The sequence below is a fragment of the Dermochelys coriacea genome, chromosome 8 (genome assembly GCF_009764565.3).
Source record: "Dermochelys coriacea isolate rDerCor1 chromosome 8, rDerCor1.pri.v4, whole genome shotgun sequence".
Taxonomy (NCBI): domain Eukaryota; kingdom Metazoa; phylum Chordata; order Testudines; family Dermochelyidae; genus Dermochelys; species Dermochelys coriacea.
Genome location: NC_050075.1, coordinates 48,645,250 through 48,659,676, shown reverse-complemented (window position 1 = coordinate 48,659,676; position 14,427 = coordinate 48,645,250). Strand labels below are relative to the sequence as shown.

Below are 14,427 nucleotides of genomic sequence, written 5' to 3'. Positions count from 1 at the left end.
GCAGGGGCCAGCTGTTTGGGGGGCACAGCCTTCCCCACCCAGCCCTCCATACAGTTTCGCACCCCGATATGGCCCTTGGGCCAAAAAGTTCTCCCACCCCTGTGCTACAGGCTAAGTACCAAACTCCAGTTGTTTTTGAGTTATCTGTCTGTGAAGAAAAAAGCATGGCAACAATTATTTTAAATGAGAAAAATGTAAACATTATGCTCCATATCTGAAATAAATTACTCATTGGCCAAGAGGTGAACTTTGTGGAAACTTATGATCAGGTATAATAATAGGCAACCGTTGATTCACTGGATCATGGTGTACACATAAGAGGTCTAGTCAGGTGCCTGATGAATCCACTTATGGCTGACAAGCCCAATTCGAGAACAACACAGCTTGTTACAAATCTCATAGATCCAGGTATTGTCTGAATGGGAGTCCAAGATTACAGCATAAGAACATAAGAATGGCCATACTGGGTCAGACCAAAGGTCCATCCTGTGTACCAACAGTGCCAATGCCAGGTGCCTGAGAGTGAATGAACCTAACTGATAATGATCAGTGATCTCTCTCCTGACAAACAGAGGCTAGGGACACAATTCCTTATCCATCCTGGCTAATAGCCATTAATAGATTTAGCCTCCAGGAATTTATCCAGTTCTCTTTTAAACCCTGTTACAGTTCTAGCCTTCACAACCTCCTCAGGCAAGGAGTTCCACAGGTTGACTGTGCGCTGTGTGAAGAAGAACTTCCTTTTATTTGTTTTAAACCTGCTACCCATTAATTTCATTTGGTGGCCCCTAGTTCTTGTATTATGGGAACAAGTAAATAACTTTTCCTTATTCACTTTCTTCACACCACTCATGCTTTTATATACCTCTATCATATCCCCCTTAGTCTCCTCTTTTCCAAACTGAAAAGTCCTAGCCTCTTTAATCTCTTCTCATATGGGACCCGTTCCAAACCCCTAATCATTTTAGTTGCCCTTTACTGAACGTTTTCTAATGCCAGTATACCCTTTTTGAGATGAGGGGACCACATCTGTACGCAATATTCAAGATGTGGGCGTACCATGGATTTATATACAGGCAATAAGATATTCTCTGTCTTATTCTCTATCCCTTTTTTAAATGATTCCTAACATCCCGTTTGCTTTTTTGACTGCCGCTGCACACTGCGTGGACGTCTTCAGAGAACTATCCACGATGACTCCAAGATCTTTCTCCTGATTAGTTGTAGCTAAATTAGCCCCCATCATATTGTATATATAGTTGGGGTTATTTTTTCCAATGTGCATTACTTTACATTTATCCACATTAAATTTCATTTGCCATTTTGTTGCCCGATCACTTAGTTTTGTGAGATCTTTTTGAAGTTCTTCATAGTCTGCTTTGGTCTTAACTATCTTGAGCAGTTTAGTATCATCTGCAAACTTTGCCACATCACTGTTTACCCCTTTCTCCAGATCATTTATGAATAAATTGAATAGGATTGGTCCTAGGACTGACCCTTGAGGAACACCACTAGTTACCCCTCTCCATTCTGAAAATTTACCATTTATTCCTGCCCTGTGTTCCCTGTCTTTTAACCAGTTCTCAATCCATGAAAGGATCTTCCCTCTTATCCCATGACAACTTAATTTACGTAAGAGCCTTTGGTGAGGGACCTTGTCAAAGACTTTCTGGAAATCTAAGTACACTATGTCCACTGGATCCCCCTTGTTCATATGTTTGTTGACCCCTTTGAAGAACTCTAATAGATTAGTAAGATATGATTTTCCTTTATAGAAACCATGTTGACTTTTGCCCAACAATTTATGTTCTTCTATGTGTCTGACAATTTTATTCTTTACTATTGTTTCAACTAATTTGCCCGATACTGACGTTAGACTTACCAGTCTGTAATTGCCAGGGTCACCTCCAGAGCCCTTTTTAAATATTGGCGTTACATTAGTTATCTTCCAGTCATTGGGTACAGTAGCTGATTTAAAGGACAGGTTACAAACCATAGTTAATAGTTCCGCAATTTCACATTTGAGTTCTTTCAGAACTCTTGGGTGAATGCCATCTGGTCCCGGTGACTTGTTACTGCTAAGTTTCTCAATTAATTCCAAAACCTCCTCTAGTGACACTTCAATCTGTGACAATTCCTCAGATTTGTCACCTACAAAAGATGGCTCAGGTTTGGGAATCTCCCTAACATCCTCAGCTGTGAAGATGGAAGCAAAGAATTCATTTAGTTTCTCTGCAATGTCTTTAAGTGCTCCTTTCGTATCTCGATCATCCAGGGGCCCCACTGGTTGTTTAACAGGCTTCCTGCTTCTGATGTACTTAAAAAACATTTTGTTATTACCTTTTGAGTTTTTGGCTAGCTGTTCTTCAAACTCCTTTTTGGCTTTTCTTACTACATTTTTACACTTAATTTGGCAGTGTTTATGCTCCTGTCTATTTACCTCACTAGGATTTGACTTCCACTTTTTAAAAGATGCCTTTTTATCTCTCACTTCTTCTTTTACATGTTTGTTAAGCCAAGGTGGCTCTTTTTTAGTTCTTTTACTGCATTTTTTAATTTGAGGTATACATTTAAGTTGAGCCTCTATTATGGTGTCTTTGAAAAGTGTCCATGCAGCTTGCAGGGATTTCACTCTAGTCAGTGTACCTTTTAATTTCTGTTTAACTAACCTCCTCATTTTTGCATAGTTCCCCTTTCTGAGATTAAATGCCACAGTGTTGGGCTGTTGATGTATTCTTCCCACCACAGGAATGTTAAATGTTATTATAACACACTGCTTTCTTTTTCAACTATAAACAGATTGTTATAATGCAAACCAATTTGCAACCTTATAACAGATGCTACTGTGTGACCCTTGTAATTATGTGTGCATTATTATTATTATTTATTAACTGATGTGCTGTTTAATTCATTGGAGAGTGTTGTTCTAGAAATCCTCAGATTCCTAGAATAAATATCACATAATGTCAAGAACTGATCCAAACCCCCCACCTCAAAAGAAATAGGTTGGCCTCCAAAATCCGCTTCCAAGATAAATGAGATACATATATTACAAATGGTAAAGTAAATATGTCGTCCATAACAATCCTGTTTCTCTTGTCAGGGCTATCTGCAGGTCACATCTCCAAAGTTGTTGTTGGAGACAATAAGCACCAATATTTTCTGGTAATTGGCCGAGCAGTGGATGAAGTTCGGTTGGCCCAAAACCTAGCAAAAGCAAGCGAGGTTATTCTGTCGCCGAACTGCTGGGAACTCTGTAACAGGAACATGATAGAAATAGAAAGAATTAAAGATCAAAGAGCTGTTAAGGTGGGCAATGTGGAGTGTGCAACAAAACTAGTGGAATTCGTATTGCTTTGTTATCTAGGTTGGGGTATGTTTACGTGCCCCATTGTCTTCTGCTGGATGCAACCTCACACGTATGCTTGTGTGTATATTTGTTATTGGGCCTGTATCTAATGGACCAGCTGGGCAGAGCGAGGCGAGAGGGATGGTGATGTGAAAGTTGAAAGTGGTGATGAAGTAAGAAGGCATAGTAGAATGTGGGAAATATCTTGTTCCCTGGAAACATGGGCTTAATTTTGGCTTCCTCTTGCCAGGAGTGGCTGGTCGTTAGGGTTTAAGGGGGGTAAGCCCCACCCGTGATCTCAGAACTGGGTAGTGTAGCTGTTGTACTGCAGGGGACAGAGCCACAGAGCCAGAATATGGGGCTCTTTACCCATGCTCTCTGCAGCCTCTAGCCCCTGCAAGAGTCTCTGCAAGAGAAGGGATGCAAGTGGCAGAGGGAGGAGGTGCAGAGCAGCGAATACCAGAGCTTTCTGAGGAGGGGGCAGAGTTTCTACCTAGGGGGCATCTGAGATTGGTGGTGGTGGGTGTCAGGTAGGAGGGGGGAGATTTTGGAGCCTGGGAATGGATTCGCTAGAGCTGGAGGGGTGTGTGGGGGCATTCTGAGCCTGGGGCTGTCTGGTGGCTAGGGCTCAGAGCTGAGGGTGTGGGCCTGAGCTGTGGGGGTCTGTTAGGAAGAGGGAGGATCTCAGCCTGGGTGAAAGGGTGTGTTTGTGGGCGTGTTTCTCAGCAGGTGGGGAGGTGAGGGAAGAGTTTGGGGGGAAGGTTGATGGAGTCAATTGGTGACTGAGGGTGTAGGTGAATCAGTGACTGTGGAGGGGTCGGTCGGGGTGTGGTAGGGTACAGCTAGATTGGAATGGGAGACATTAGAGCTAGGACAGAACAAGAAAGGGGTCACAGAGGGGTAAATACTGTTCTCACTTTCCCTACCTTTTCCTGTAAAAGGTCCCAAGTACTCATCCTGACAGGATAACACACAATTCCCCTGACCCATCCCTCTCACCAACCCCGGTGTCCCCACTCTGAACTCTGAAAATACGACCAACCTGCCAAGGAGTGGAAGCGGGAGCATTGCCACCTGCAGCCCACCAGTTATTTTGAGCATTCCCCTCTTGCGCCTTGCACTGGTTCTTGGAGAGCAGCTGTGAGGATGGGGAGGAGAATCAGACCGCGGGCCTATTGTGATTTTAGTTAGTATCTTTCTGGAGGCAGTGAGATAGTTCAGTGACAGACATCATGAGAAGAAACTGGGCTTCACTCCTGCACCTGCCTAGGAGTAAGCCCATTGAAATCAGTGGGGCCAATCAGGTGCTTAAAGTTAAGCACATATGTAAGCCTTTGCAGGATTGGCGGCTGGGACAGATACCCTGCAGGAGAAAGACTGTGGAATTGGAAGGCTCTGCACCCAGCTTTGGAGGCTGCAGAATCACTTTGCTGCATTTGTTGGGAGCGTAGTCATTTGTTTTGCTCCAGCCAAAAAATCTTTGCTGATTGCTGCTGTGTCCTCCATCCAGTTGACAGGGAGGTTGATGATGGAGGTGACAATGAAGTATGGGAGTGCGTTTTATTGAATAATTCTACACTAGGCTTGGGAAAGCAGACAGATGCCTTTAATTCTGTCTGCCTTCAGGCTAGATACATAAAGAACATCTCTGAGACTGAGTTCGATGAGTTCTTCTGGAAATGTACTGAATACCTACAGAACTACCCAACTGGTGAAAGTAACAGTGAGTCCCTCTTCCTTCTACTGCGCTGACCCCCAGGGAGATGGCAGGCTGAGATTCCTTTGTTTTCCGACAGTGTAAATGTGAGAGGGTGAATGGACTGCACAGGTGGGCCCCTGCCCTGTACCACTTTGAGTTCCTGTGTCCTTTTCCTGCCACCAAAATCCCAAGGCAGCCAGCTGAATTTCAACTCCCTCTCCCCCCTGCTGGCTTCAACCTGTCTGGACACCAGCAAGGGCTACACTGACTGTGGAGGAGAAGAGACCCTCTCCCTACCTTCTGTGTCAGCTCTATGGAGGCCCCTGACTGGCAAGAAGAGATACTATAGGGACCCCTGCTCAGTGCCTACAGTCTTTCTGGGCAAGCAAGCTTTCAGTGGTGCTGATATAAGCACACAAGGAATTTTCTAATAGAAAACCCAAACTGTGCATAGGTGCCGACTCCAGGGGTGCTCTGGGGCTGGAGCACCCATGGGAAAAAATGGTGGGTGCTGTGCAGCAGCCCCCCTACCAGAGGGTCCCACTCCCCCCAGTGCCTTCTGCCCACCGGTGGGCCCACTGATCAGCGCCTCTCCCTCCCTCCCAGCGCCTACCACGGATCAGCTATTTCGCTGTGTCAGGAGGTGTTGGGGAAGAGGGAGGAGGAGAAAGGGTGTAGTGTGCTCGGGGAAGGGGCAGAACTAGGCAGGGAAGAAGCAGGAAGGGGCAGGGAAGAGGTAGGGTGGGGCAGAGCAGGAGTGGGAAGAAGCAGGGCAAGGCTGGGGCCTTGGGGGAAGGGGTGGAGCGGGGGTGGGGCCTGCAGGGAGCCAGCAGATTAGAAACTCGGCACCTATGCAACTGTGATTTGCATTTTCAAGATTGTAAGTGAAATAGGTTAGACAAGAATCTCCAGCCTCATCCAGGCACTATCCAGTCCTCACTGGCAAAAGGCTGCCCTTGAGCAAAGCCAGGAATAAAACCCTATGCTTTAACCACAAGTCTTCCTTCTCCTATTTAAAGTATTGAATTTCCTCCCCTAGGTATCCTCAGAGAAACCTCCACATTGTCTCCTAATGATGAGCTGGAGAAGTCCCTCCGGAAGTTTGTGATGAGAAACATTCTGAAGAAGGTAGAGCAGTAACTTCACAGAATTTTGTTTTTTGGCGTGATGGTCTGTGCTTTACACAGCTAGAATTTTTCTGAGGTTCTGCTGATGCTCGATGTCTAGTTGGCAGCCGGTATCAAGCGGAGTGCCCCGGGGTCAGTCCTGGGGCCAGTTTTTTTCAACATCTTTATTAATGATCTGGACAATGGGATGAATTGCACCCTTAGCAAGTTTGCAGATGACACTAAGTTGGGGAGAGAGGTAGATACACTGGAGGGTAGAGATGGGGTCTAAAGTGACCTAGACAAATTGGAGGATTGGGCCAAAAGAAATCTGATGAGGTTCACAAGGACAAGTGCAGAGTCCTGCACTTAGGAAGGAAGAATCCCATGCACCGCTACAGGCTGGGGACTGACTGGCTAAGCAGCAGTTCTGCAGAAACGGAGCTGGGAATTACAGTGGATGAGAAGTTGGATATGAGTCAGCAGTGTGCCCTTGTTGCCAAGAAGGCTAATGGCATATTGGGCTGTATTAGTAGGAGCATTGCCAGCAGATTGAGGGAAGTGATTATTCCACTCTATTCGGCGCTGGTGAGGCCACCCATGGAGTATTGTGTCCAGTTTTGGTCCCCCCACTACAGAAGGGATGTAGACAAATTGGAGAGAGTCCAGCGGAGGGCAACAAAAATGATTAGGGAGCTGGGGCACATGATTTACAAGGAGAGGCTGAGGGAACTGGGGTTATTTAGTCTGCAGAAGAGTAGAGTGTGTGCGGGGGATTTGATAGCAGCCTTCAACTAGCTGTAAGGGGGTTCCAAAGAGGATGGATTTAGGCTGTTCTCAGTGGTGGCAGATGACAGAACAAGAAGCAACGGTCTCACACGGAAGTGGGGGAGGTCTAGGTTAGATATTAGAAAACACTATTTCACTAGGAGAGTGGTGAAGCACTGGAATGGGTTACCTAAGAAGGTGATGGAATCTCCATCCTTAGAGGTTTTTAAGGCCCGGCTTAACAAAGCCCTGACTGGGATGATTTAGTTGGTGTTGGTCCTGCTTTGAACAGGGGATTGGACTAGATGGCCTCCTGAGGTCTCTTCCAACCCTAATATTCTATGATTCTGTGATACAGAGGAAAATACAAGAAACCCTGCAGTGCGTAGTTGTGGATCAACTTGTCCACATGGAAAGTTTTCTCCTCCCTGCTCCCTTGGCTCATGACCTGAGGCATTAGGGTTTAGATCCCTTCCAAAACTCTTAGGTTTTATTTAAAAAAATCCTTACTATTATAACATTGGATGTTGTCATCATTTTTTGAAATCTGCTGAGTTCTTGACTGCAGGCAATGTGTTCCACAGGCTAATTGTAAGGTGTATGAAAAAGTTTTTTCTTTGTTCTGTTTAAAATTTTAAAGTTTATGGGGAGACCTGGGTTGTAGCAAAGTCACATTGAGAGGCTCTGCTCAGCTATCTCCCCATTTGTCTCCTTGGTGCCTAGCCTCATTTCCCAGTCCTGTGCTGAAAGGATCATCTTCCTGAGACTGGAGAGTGCTTCCCATTGATGGGGGCCCACTCCTTCCTATGGCAATGGCTGATCTAACATCTTTGCCCTCATGAAGTTAGCACCTATATCTGAGAGCAGAGTCAGCCCAGCTGGAGGAGGGGTATATGGAGTAGCGAATGTTTCCCGCTCACCAGGAGTACGGACTGTTGAGTACATCTGGCTCTTCTCTTTCAGATTGATGACAACCAACCTCTGGAATATTTATCTGAGCTTCGGCCGGTCACAATTGTCTTTGTAAACCTGCAGTTTGACGAAAGTGCCAATACCTTGCATCTGTGCAAGGCCATCCAAGATGCCAACGTGAAGATCTCAGACACCATCCACGTCTTCAGCGGCAAAATCAACAAAGTCTTTATGTTTGACAAAGTGAGTCAGAGCTTCAAGGCCATCCCAGCCAGGCAGCCAGAGCTGTCAAACATTCCTTTGAGAGTACAGGACTAGTAGGATGCAGGAGGGACAGTGGTGTTGTCATTAGGGATAGAGAAGGGAGGTGGAGGGCAACGATCAGGAGGAATGATAAGAAGCTCGGTGCTGAAGAGACTGAGTCTGGGGTGGTAGTGGGGCCTTCCAGAGCATTTTGGGGGTGCTGTATGACAGCACTACTCTAACAGAATGGGTGGGAGAGCTGGAGCACAGTGGAACTGTTTGCTACAGACATTGTTACTGATTTGCTCTTTGGAAAAAACCCTCCCCTCTTTGGTGTTTTCTTTCCCCTCCCTGGCAGGGCTGCACGTTCCTGTGTGTGTTTGGGCTCCCTGGGGATAAGCAGGCTGACGAGAGCACCCACGCCTTGGACAGCGCGTTTAAAATCTTCAACTTCTGTTCTGAGAAGCTCATGAAAATAAAGTAAGCAGGAAGGTGCAATTCTCCACAGGGGTCTACAGGGGTACTATGGGCTTGTTTGCCATCTAAACTCCCTCGTCCCAAGAGGAAGGCCCCACTAGCGGGCAGAAGGCAGTGACATGACAGCTGGGAGACAAAATTTGGGATTAGACCAGTTTACCTGGGCTCCCCTTCACACTACATGACCCTGACCTCCTAAGACAGCTACATGCCACTGGAGCAATAGAACCACAGCCTAAGGGGTGGTACTGGTGGGTGTAGGTGATGGAACTTTTATGGTGACTGGCCATGAATCTGGAACCTGCTCAGGATGATCGTGAACCTCAGCATCCTTAAGAGCAAAATGCAAAGCCAACCACCTTCACTAACCCATCCCACAACAGCCCAAGAAACTCCAATCCCCAAGTCCAGGCCCTGCAGAAAAGAGAGAGCAATGTGTCTTTCACTAATGACACCAGCTGTGCAGGATTCTCAGCTCCATTTGTGTGAGAATGGCAAATTTTTGAGCTCTAAAGGCATCTTGCTCCTTGAAAGCATTGGTAACAGGACAGAGCATGAGCCAAAACCCCTACTGACTGTCACCCGCAACCCCACTGGCCTCCAAAGGTCCCATCAAGCCCTTCTTGACTACATTTGGTGGAGGAGCTCCCGACTGAAGGGGATCCTGAGCCCATCAGCTGGCAGGACTCCAGCAGTGCTTGGAGAGAGCACTTCACCCTCTCCTACCTTCCAGCACGCTCTGGTCCGGCTGCTGAATTTCTGAGGCCTGTGCCTTGACATGCAAACACTGCTGATTTCACTGAGGCTTCAAATTAAACTCCTGCATGTTTGTGGGACCAGAGCCTTTGTCCCCTTTTGTGTCTATAAATGAAAAGACCAAATCAAACCCCACTCCCTTTTCACATCACTGGCACTGATCTCTTTGAATCTTTGTGTAACCTGACTCTCCTTTTTCTGATGTCCCTCCAGCTCCTGACTCTCCAGCAGGGAGAATTCAGACTGGCACACTCAGAGGGCAGAATTTATATTCAGCCGGGAACAGTGCGTGATAGCCAGTAGGGGTGTGTGTCTTGTGCTTTGCTCAGTAGCCACTCCCTTTAAGGGGCATGCCAACCATAAAGAGCCAGGGAAATTCAACCAGTCACATGTGAGAGAATTAAATTCCAGGCTTGAGTACCCTGCGAGATCAGTGTCCAGTGACAATTACAGCTTAAGCAGTTTTCTGCTGTGTGCACCCATTATAAATATGGGAAGCATACACATACCATAGCGATGGGTGTGGTATAACGGACTGGACAGCTGGATGATGCAAGGAAAGAGGGCTGAAACTCTACACCCATCTCACCACTTCCCCACCCATGGAAGCATTTTAAGCATGCAGGATTTCTACTGTGGGCAGATAAATGTGTTGAGAAAATGTGAATACTTCCTTGAACTTTAAGGCTGGGCTTCACCTCCAGCTCCACACCAGGAAATGAGGGCTCAATTGTGGCTTTGCATTACAGGGAGAACAGGGACTCACAACCCATGGGGAGGTCAAAGAGACATTGTGCCTGTGGAGTTGCCTAAAGAATGCAGCCTCCATGGCACCCTTGCAAAGGATGGACATGGGCTACCTTTGGCCTGGGGTCAGCTCTGCTAGCTGGGATGGAGAAGAGGTGGGGCTGTGGTCTATCTCTCTGGGGAGGCTAGTTCCAACAGTGATGGTAGCTCATAGCACTCTGCACTCTGGGAAGCACAAGAACTGTCATTACATGGGGATGTGCATGAGGGAACCTCCTTGCATCCTTCTCCAGCCCTTTTGCGCACACACAGAGCTGCACACAGGCTGTTCGGAGACCTAGCTGGCTGATGTGGGGATAGTCAATACAAATTAGCACTACAGGAGTGTGGGTGGGGAGAGGGTGCGTGAGCAGATGTGGCAAGAGGGACTGGACATTTGGGATTGCCGACTCCATGTTGCTCTCATTGCTTGCTAGGCTAGTTTCCATCGGAGTAACCAGCGGGCCAGTGTTCTGTGGAGTAGTTGGCCATCGTGTAAGGCATGAATACACAGGTACAGTCTGTTTCTCTGGTCCTGTGGATGTTTGGTATCTCCTGGGTACCCACAGAGTGTGTGTGTAGGCTGCATACTTTTGCTGGTGCAGGGGTATGTATGCATGGAGCTTCCACAGGAGGGTGGGTGGGAGCTCAGTTAACTTTTCAGTGCCCATTTTCTTGCTCTCTCCACCACACAGTCATTGGCCAGAAGGTGAATCTTGCTGCCCGGATGATGATGTATTATCCAGGGTTAGTGTCCTGTGATGCAGTGACCTACGCCAACTCCAGGCTGCCTCATTACTTCTTCAAAGAGCTCCCCCAGACTGAGATGAAAGGAGTTGTGAATCCCGGCGTCGTCTATCATTATCTTGGCATCAGTGAGAAAACGTAAGTGCCCCCTCTGACGTCAAGCTCAGAACACTCAGAACTGTGAGCCACTGTTACCACTCTGCCTTAGCAAGAGCGAGAGCTTTGGTACTGCTAAGCTCTGTGGCAGGTCCCTGACACACCAGCCTGTCTGCCTTGCCAGCAAACTTCTCAAGACTCTGCCAGTCTAAACCTTGGCTTGCTGGTAACCATCAGTAAGCCCCAGCTGCCGAGTTCCCCAGAGACGTCTCCCTGCAGCATCCAGTCCCTCATGTTACACTCACTACCTCCAAAGAGACAGAGCACACACCAGCCTGTGAGGTTAGCTGAGGCCTCACACTTCACTTTAATACACAGAACTGAGATGGTTTTGTAATAAAACAAGAAAAAAGTTATTCACAAAGCCCTGGATTTAAGTGATACTAAGCAAGGGCAAAAGAGACAGGCGAGGTGACAAACAAAACAAAACACACTTTCTAATGATGAAAACTCAATCTCAGCAAGTTGCAATCTTTGCCTGAGCAGTTTCTCACATCATGTTTCCATCAGCTCTTGCCTCTCAGGCCAAGAGAATCCAGCTTTCGTAGGCTCAAAAGGTGCTGGACTCTACTGTCCCCTCAGTGATAGAGAATTAAAAGGTCTTTTTGTTCCCTTTATATTACTCAAAGTCCACAGTCTTCTCCCCTGCTTGTTTAGCTTGATGTCTTTATTTTCCTTATATGTAAATATACTTCCATTGTCCTCTGCTGGTAACCCAGGTAAGACAGGTAAATATACATGCCTTTGCCTAGGGCAGACTGGGTTTTATGCTCTACTTCCCAAACACTTTTCATGAATATATTTCCAGCACACATCTATAACACTTTGTACCCGACCTGTACATACATCACACAGTGATTTTTGGAACCAGCATGTCACCAGGTTATATACGATACCTTTCATGACATCTTTGAGATATATATCATGACAACAGTGTGTTGGGGTAATGAGTATGTCAGACCTGATGTGAGTTACAGTAGGGGGGCCCTCTGCTAGTTGGCATTGTGGGGCTTCCAGAGTCACACCCCCATTTTACCACAGTGGGGTGGGGGTGATGAAAGGGCAAATTTCCTTTGATCAGCACAAAGGGGTGTGTGTGCTATCCTGTCTGTTCAAAGCCACAATGTGCATCATCCTTGCCAGAATCCAGAGCATCATCTCACAGCTGGCTTAAGAAATTTCATCTCCAAAGTCCTGTACTTCCCCATACAAGATCGACTCAAGGCAACTTAGTCAAGGAGACAAACAGCTGCTTGGACAGCAAATACCTTAGTGTAAAAATACCTTTAACTGGCATATCTTCAATCAAGCCTCATGTTTGAGAAAATGGGTAACTATAGTGTCTCATTTGCATCTCTCTCCCACTCCCACATCAGCTCCAGCTACTAGGAGACTGAAAACTGCACCATGGAAATGTAGAAGCATTCAGTGTTTCTCCATACCCCTAGAACAGCCCTGTAGTCTCAGTTCAAATGACTTTCAGTTCAGATTAAGGGGCACAACAGACTAAGAAAGAACAAAAGTAAAGTCTCCATGAGGGAGCACAGTTTGGGTCCCTTCTTGGGAACATGCTGCATCAGCTGTGCTGGCAGAAATTTAAAGGTGCAGTACAGAAAAATCCAAATTCATAGCAATTGTGGTGTAGCTAGCTAGTTATTGAGTTCAGAGACCAAGTTTGCATGTGTTCTGTTTTTTCATATATCCTGATACCTCCTTTCATCAACAGCTGTTTATACAAGAACTGCCTTGCTCTCATTGTCCAAATCCAAGGCTACATTCTTACAAGTTCCTCTATGTGGAAGGAGCCCCATTAAAATGAGTGGGAGTCCGTATGTGGGAAGCAATTTGCAGGAGCCGGGCTGTTGTTAATGTATAGCTTGCTAAATAGAGATTTTAAAAAGCAGCAGTAGTTCAGAATAATCACCGATTTCATCAACCTTCTTACTTATTAATGGCTTTACTTTCTTTTTCCCATGACATGTTTATAGAAACTCTTATTCCCCTTACAGCCTTTGCCTAGTATTAACTCATTCTGCTTTTTTCGCTTTCCTTATCTTTTCCCCTGCAAGTTTTATTGACTCTATCTATTCCTACTTGTCTCTCATCTCTAGCCCATTTGCAGTACAAAATTGTTTGTTACCTTCAGATCCTTGAGCAGCCTCAGGAAACCAGATTGGTGGGCATTGTATTGTTCTTTACCAGAGGATTCACAGGCTGCTGTGCCTCATTTCCTTCTTAGCTCTCTGATGGATTTTAATACATCCTCCCGTTATACCAGGTTCATCAGGCTCCTTAATTATTGATGTTCCTCTAGCGCTCTTCTGAAGGGAAACCCCATGACACTACTTCACCCCATCTCAACTTGAGCTTCTGGGTGCAGGAGACTAAGAATAATGAAACCCTTCTTGGAAGCAGGGCTTGGATTCAGAGAGAGTGGGCAGCCCCGCTGCGCCCCCACTCATGTAGATTCTGACCAGGAGTATTTTCGCTCTTTAACTGCAGCTTTCCTTTCTCTTCCTCCTTGCAGAATGATTGGCAAAGCGTATCTCACCAAGGAGAGGTCTGAGTGTTACCCCTTACTGGGTAGGTGGACAGAGCTCTTCAGAACTCCAGTTGGTTTGTCATTAGGAACCTGTGGAGCAGTTGTTGGTGCTGGGAAGATGATGCCCGGGGAAAAGATGGATGTGGGGGGAAATGTCTGAGGGGGAGCCACTACTTGAGGATATTAAGTGATTGACCATTGGGATCATTCAGAAATGTAAAGCTCTGAGATGTGCTCAGGATGCTCTTAAAGATACGGGGCCTTTACACTGATCTTGCAGGCCTTATATGGTGCTAAGGAGTGCAGGACCTGTCCATGGTCAGACAAGAGTATGGAATACAAGTTTGCCATATTGTTGTAGCTGTGTTGGTTCCAGGATAGGAGAGAGACAAGGTGGGTGAGGGAATAGCTTTTATTGGACTAGTTCCTGTTAGTGGAAGAAACAAGTTTTCGAGCAGAGGTGTTAACTGCCCACTTCATTTTAAGGATCACGGGGTAGCCGTGTTAGTCTCTATCCACAAAAACAGCAAGGAGTCCGGTGGCACCTTAAAGACTAATGGATTTATTTGAGCATAAGCTTTCGTGGATAAAAATTCCACTTCTTCAGCTGCATCGTGGTTTTTACCCAGGAAAGCTTATGCTCAAATAAATCTATTAGTCTTTAAGGTGCCACCAGACTCCTTGTTGTTTTCATTTTAAGGGCTTTTCACTTTACTGACAAATGGGGTTAAAGCAAAATGCTAGATCCCAGTACCCCAATACTGGGTGAGCTCCACCTCGTCTCTAAGTTTTAATCTTGTTGCCCTGTAGGAGCTGATGCACTCAACTACTATCTGCCCTCCTTGGAGGTGAATCTCCTAGTTGGCAGGCTGGTAAGGAGAGATGT

General features: G+C 46.3%; 1 protein-coding gene across 1 annotated transcript in view; it reads left to right on the top strand.

Annotated features, from left to right (window-relative positions):
* ADCY10 (adenylate cyclase 10) overlaps positions 1-14,427 on the top strand; it is a 69,965-nt gene that overhangs the window by 12,536 nt on the left and 43,002 nt on the right. Inside the window, exons 5-12 of the mRNA XM_043490851.1 lie at positions 3,104-3,309; positions 4,976-5,072; positions 6,088-6,176; positions 7,886-8,077; positions 8,436-8,557; positions 10,534-10,610; positions 10,792-10,981; positions 13,527-13,582. Of these exons, the coding sequence (XP_043346786.1) occupies positions 3,104-3,309; positions 4,976-5,072; positions 6,088-6,176; positions 7,886-8,077; positions 8,436-8,557; positions 10,534-10,610; positions 10,792-10,981; positions 13,527-13,582 (1,029 nt within the window). The remainder of the gene's footprint in view (positions 1-3,103; positions 3,310-4,975; positions 5,073-6,087; positions 6,177-7,885; positions 8,078-8,435; positions 8,558-10,533; positions 10,611-10,791; positions 10,982-13,526; positions 13,583-14,427) is intronic.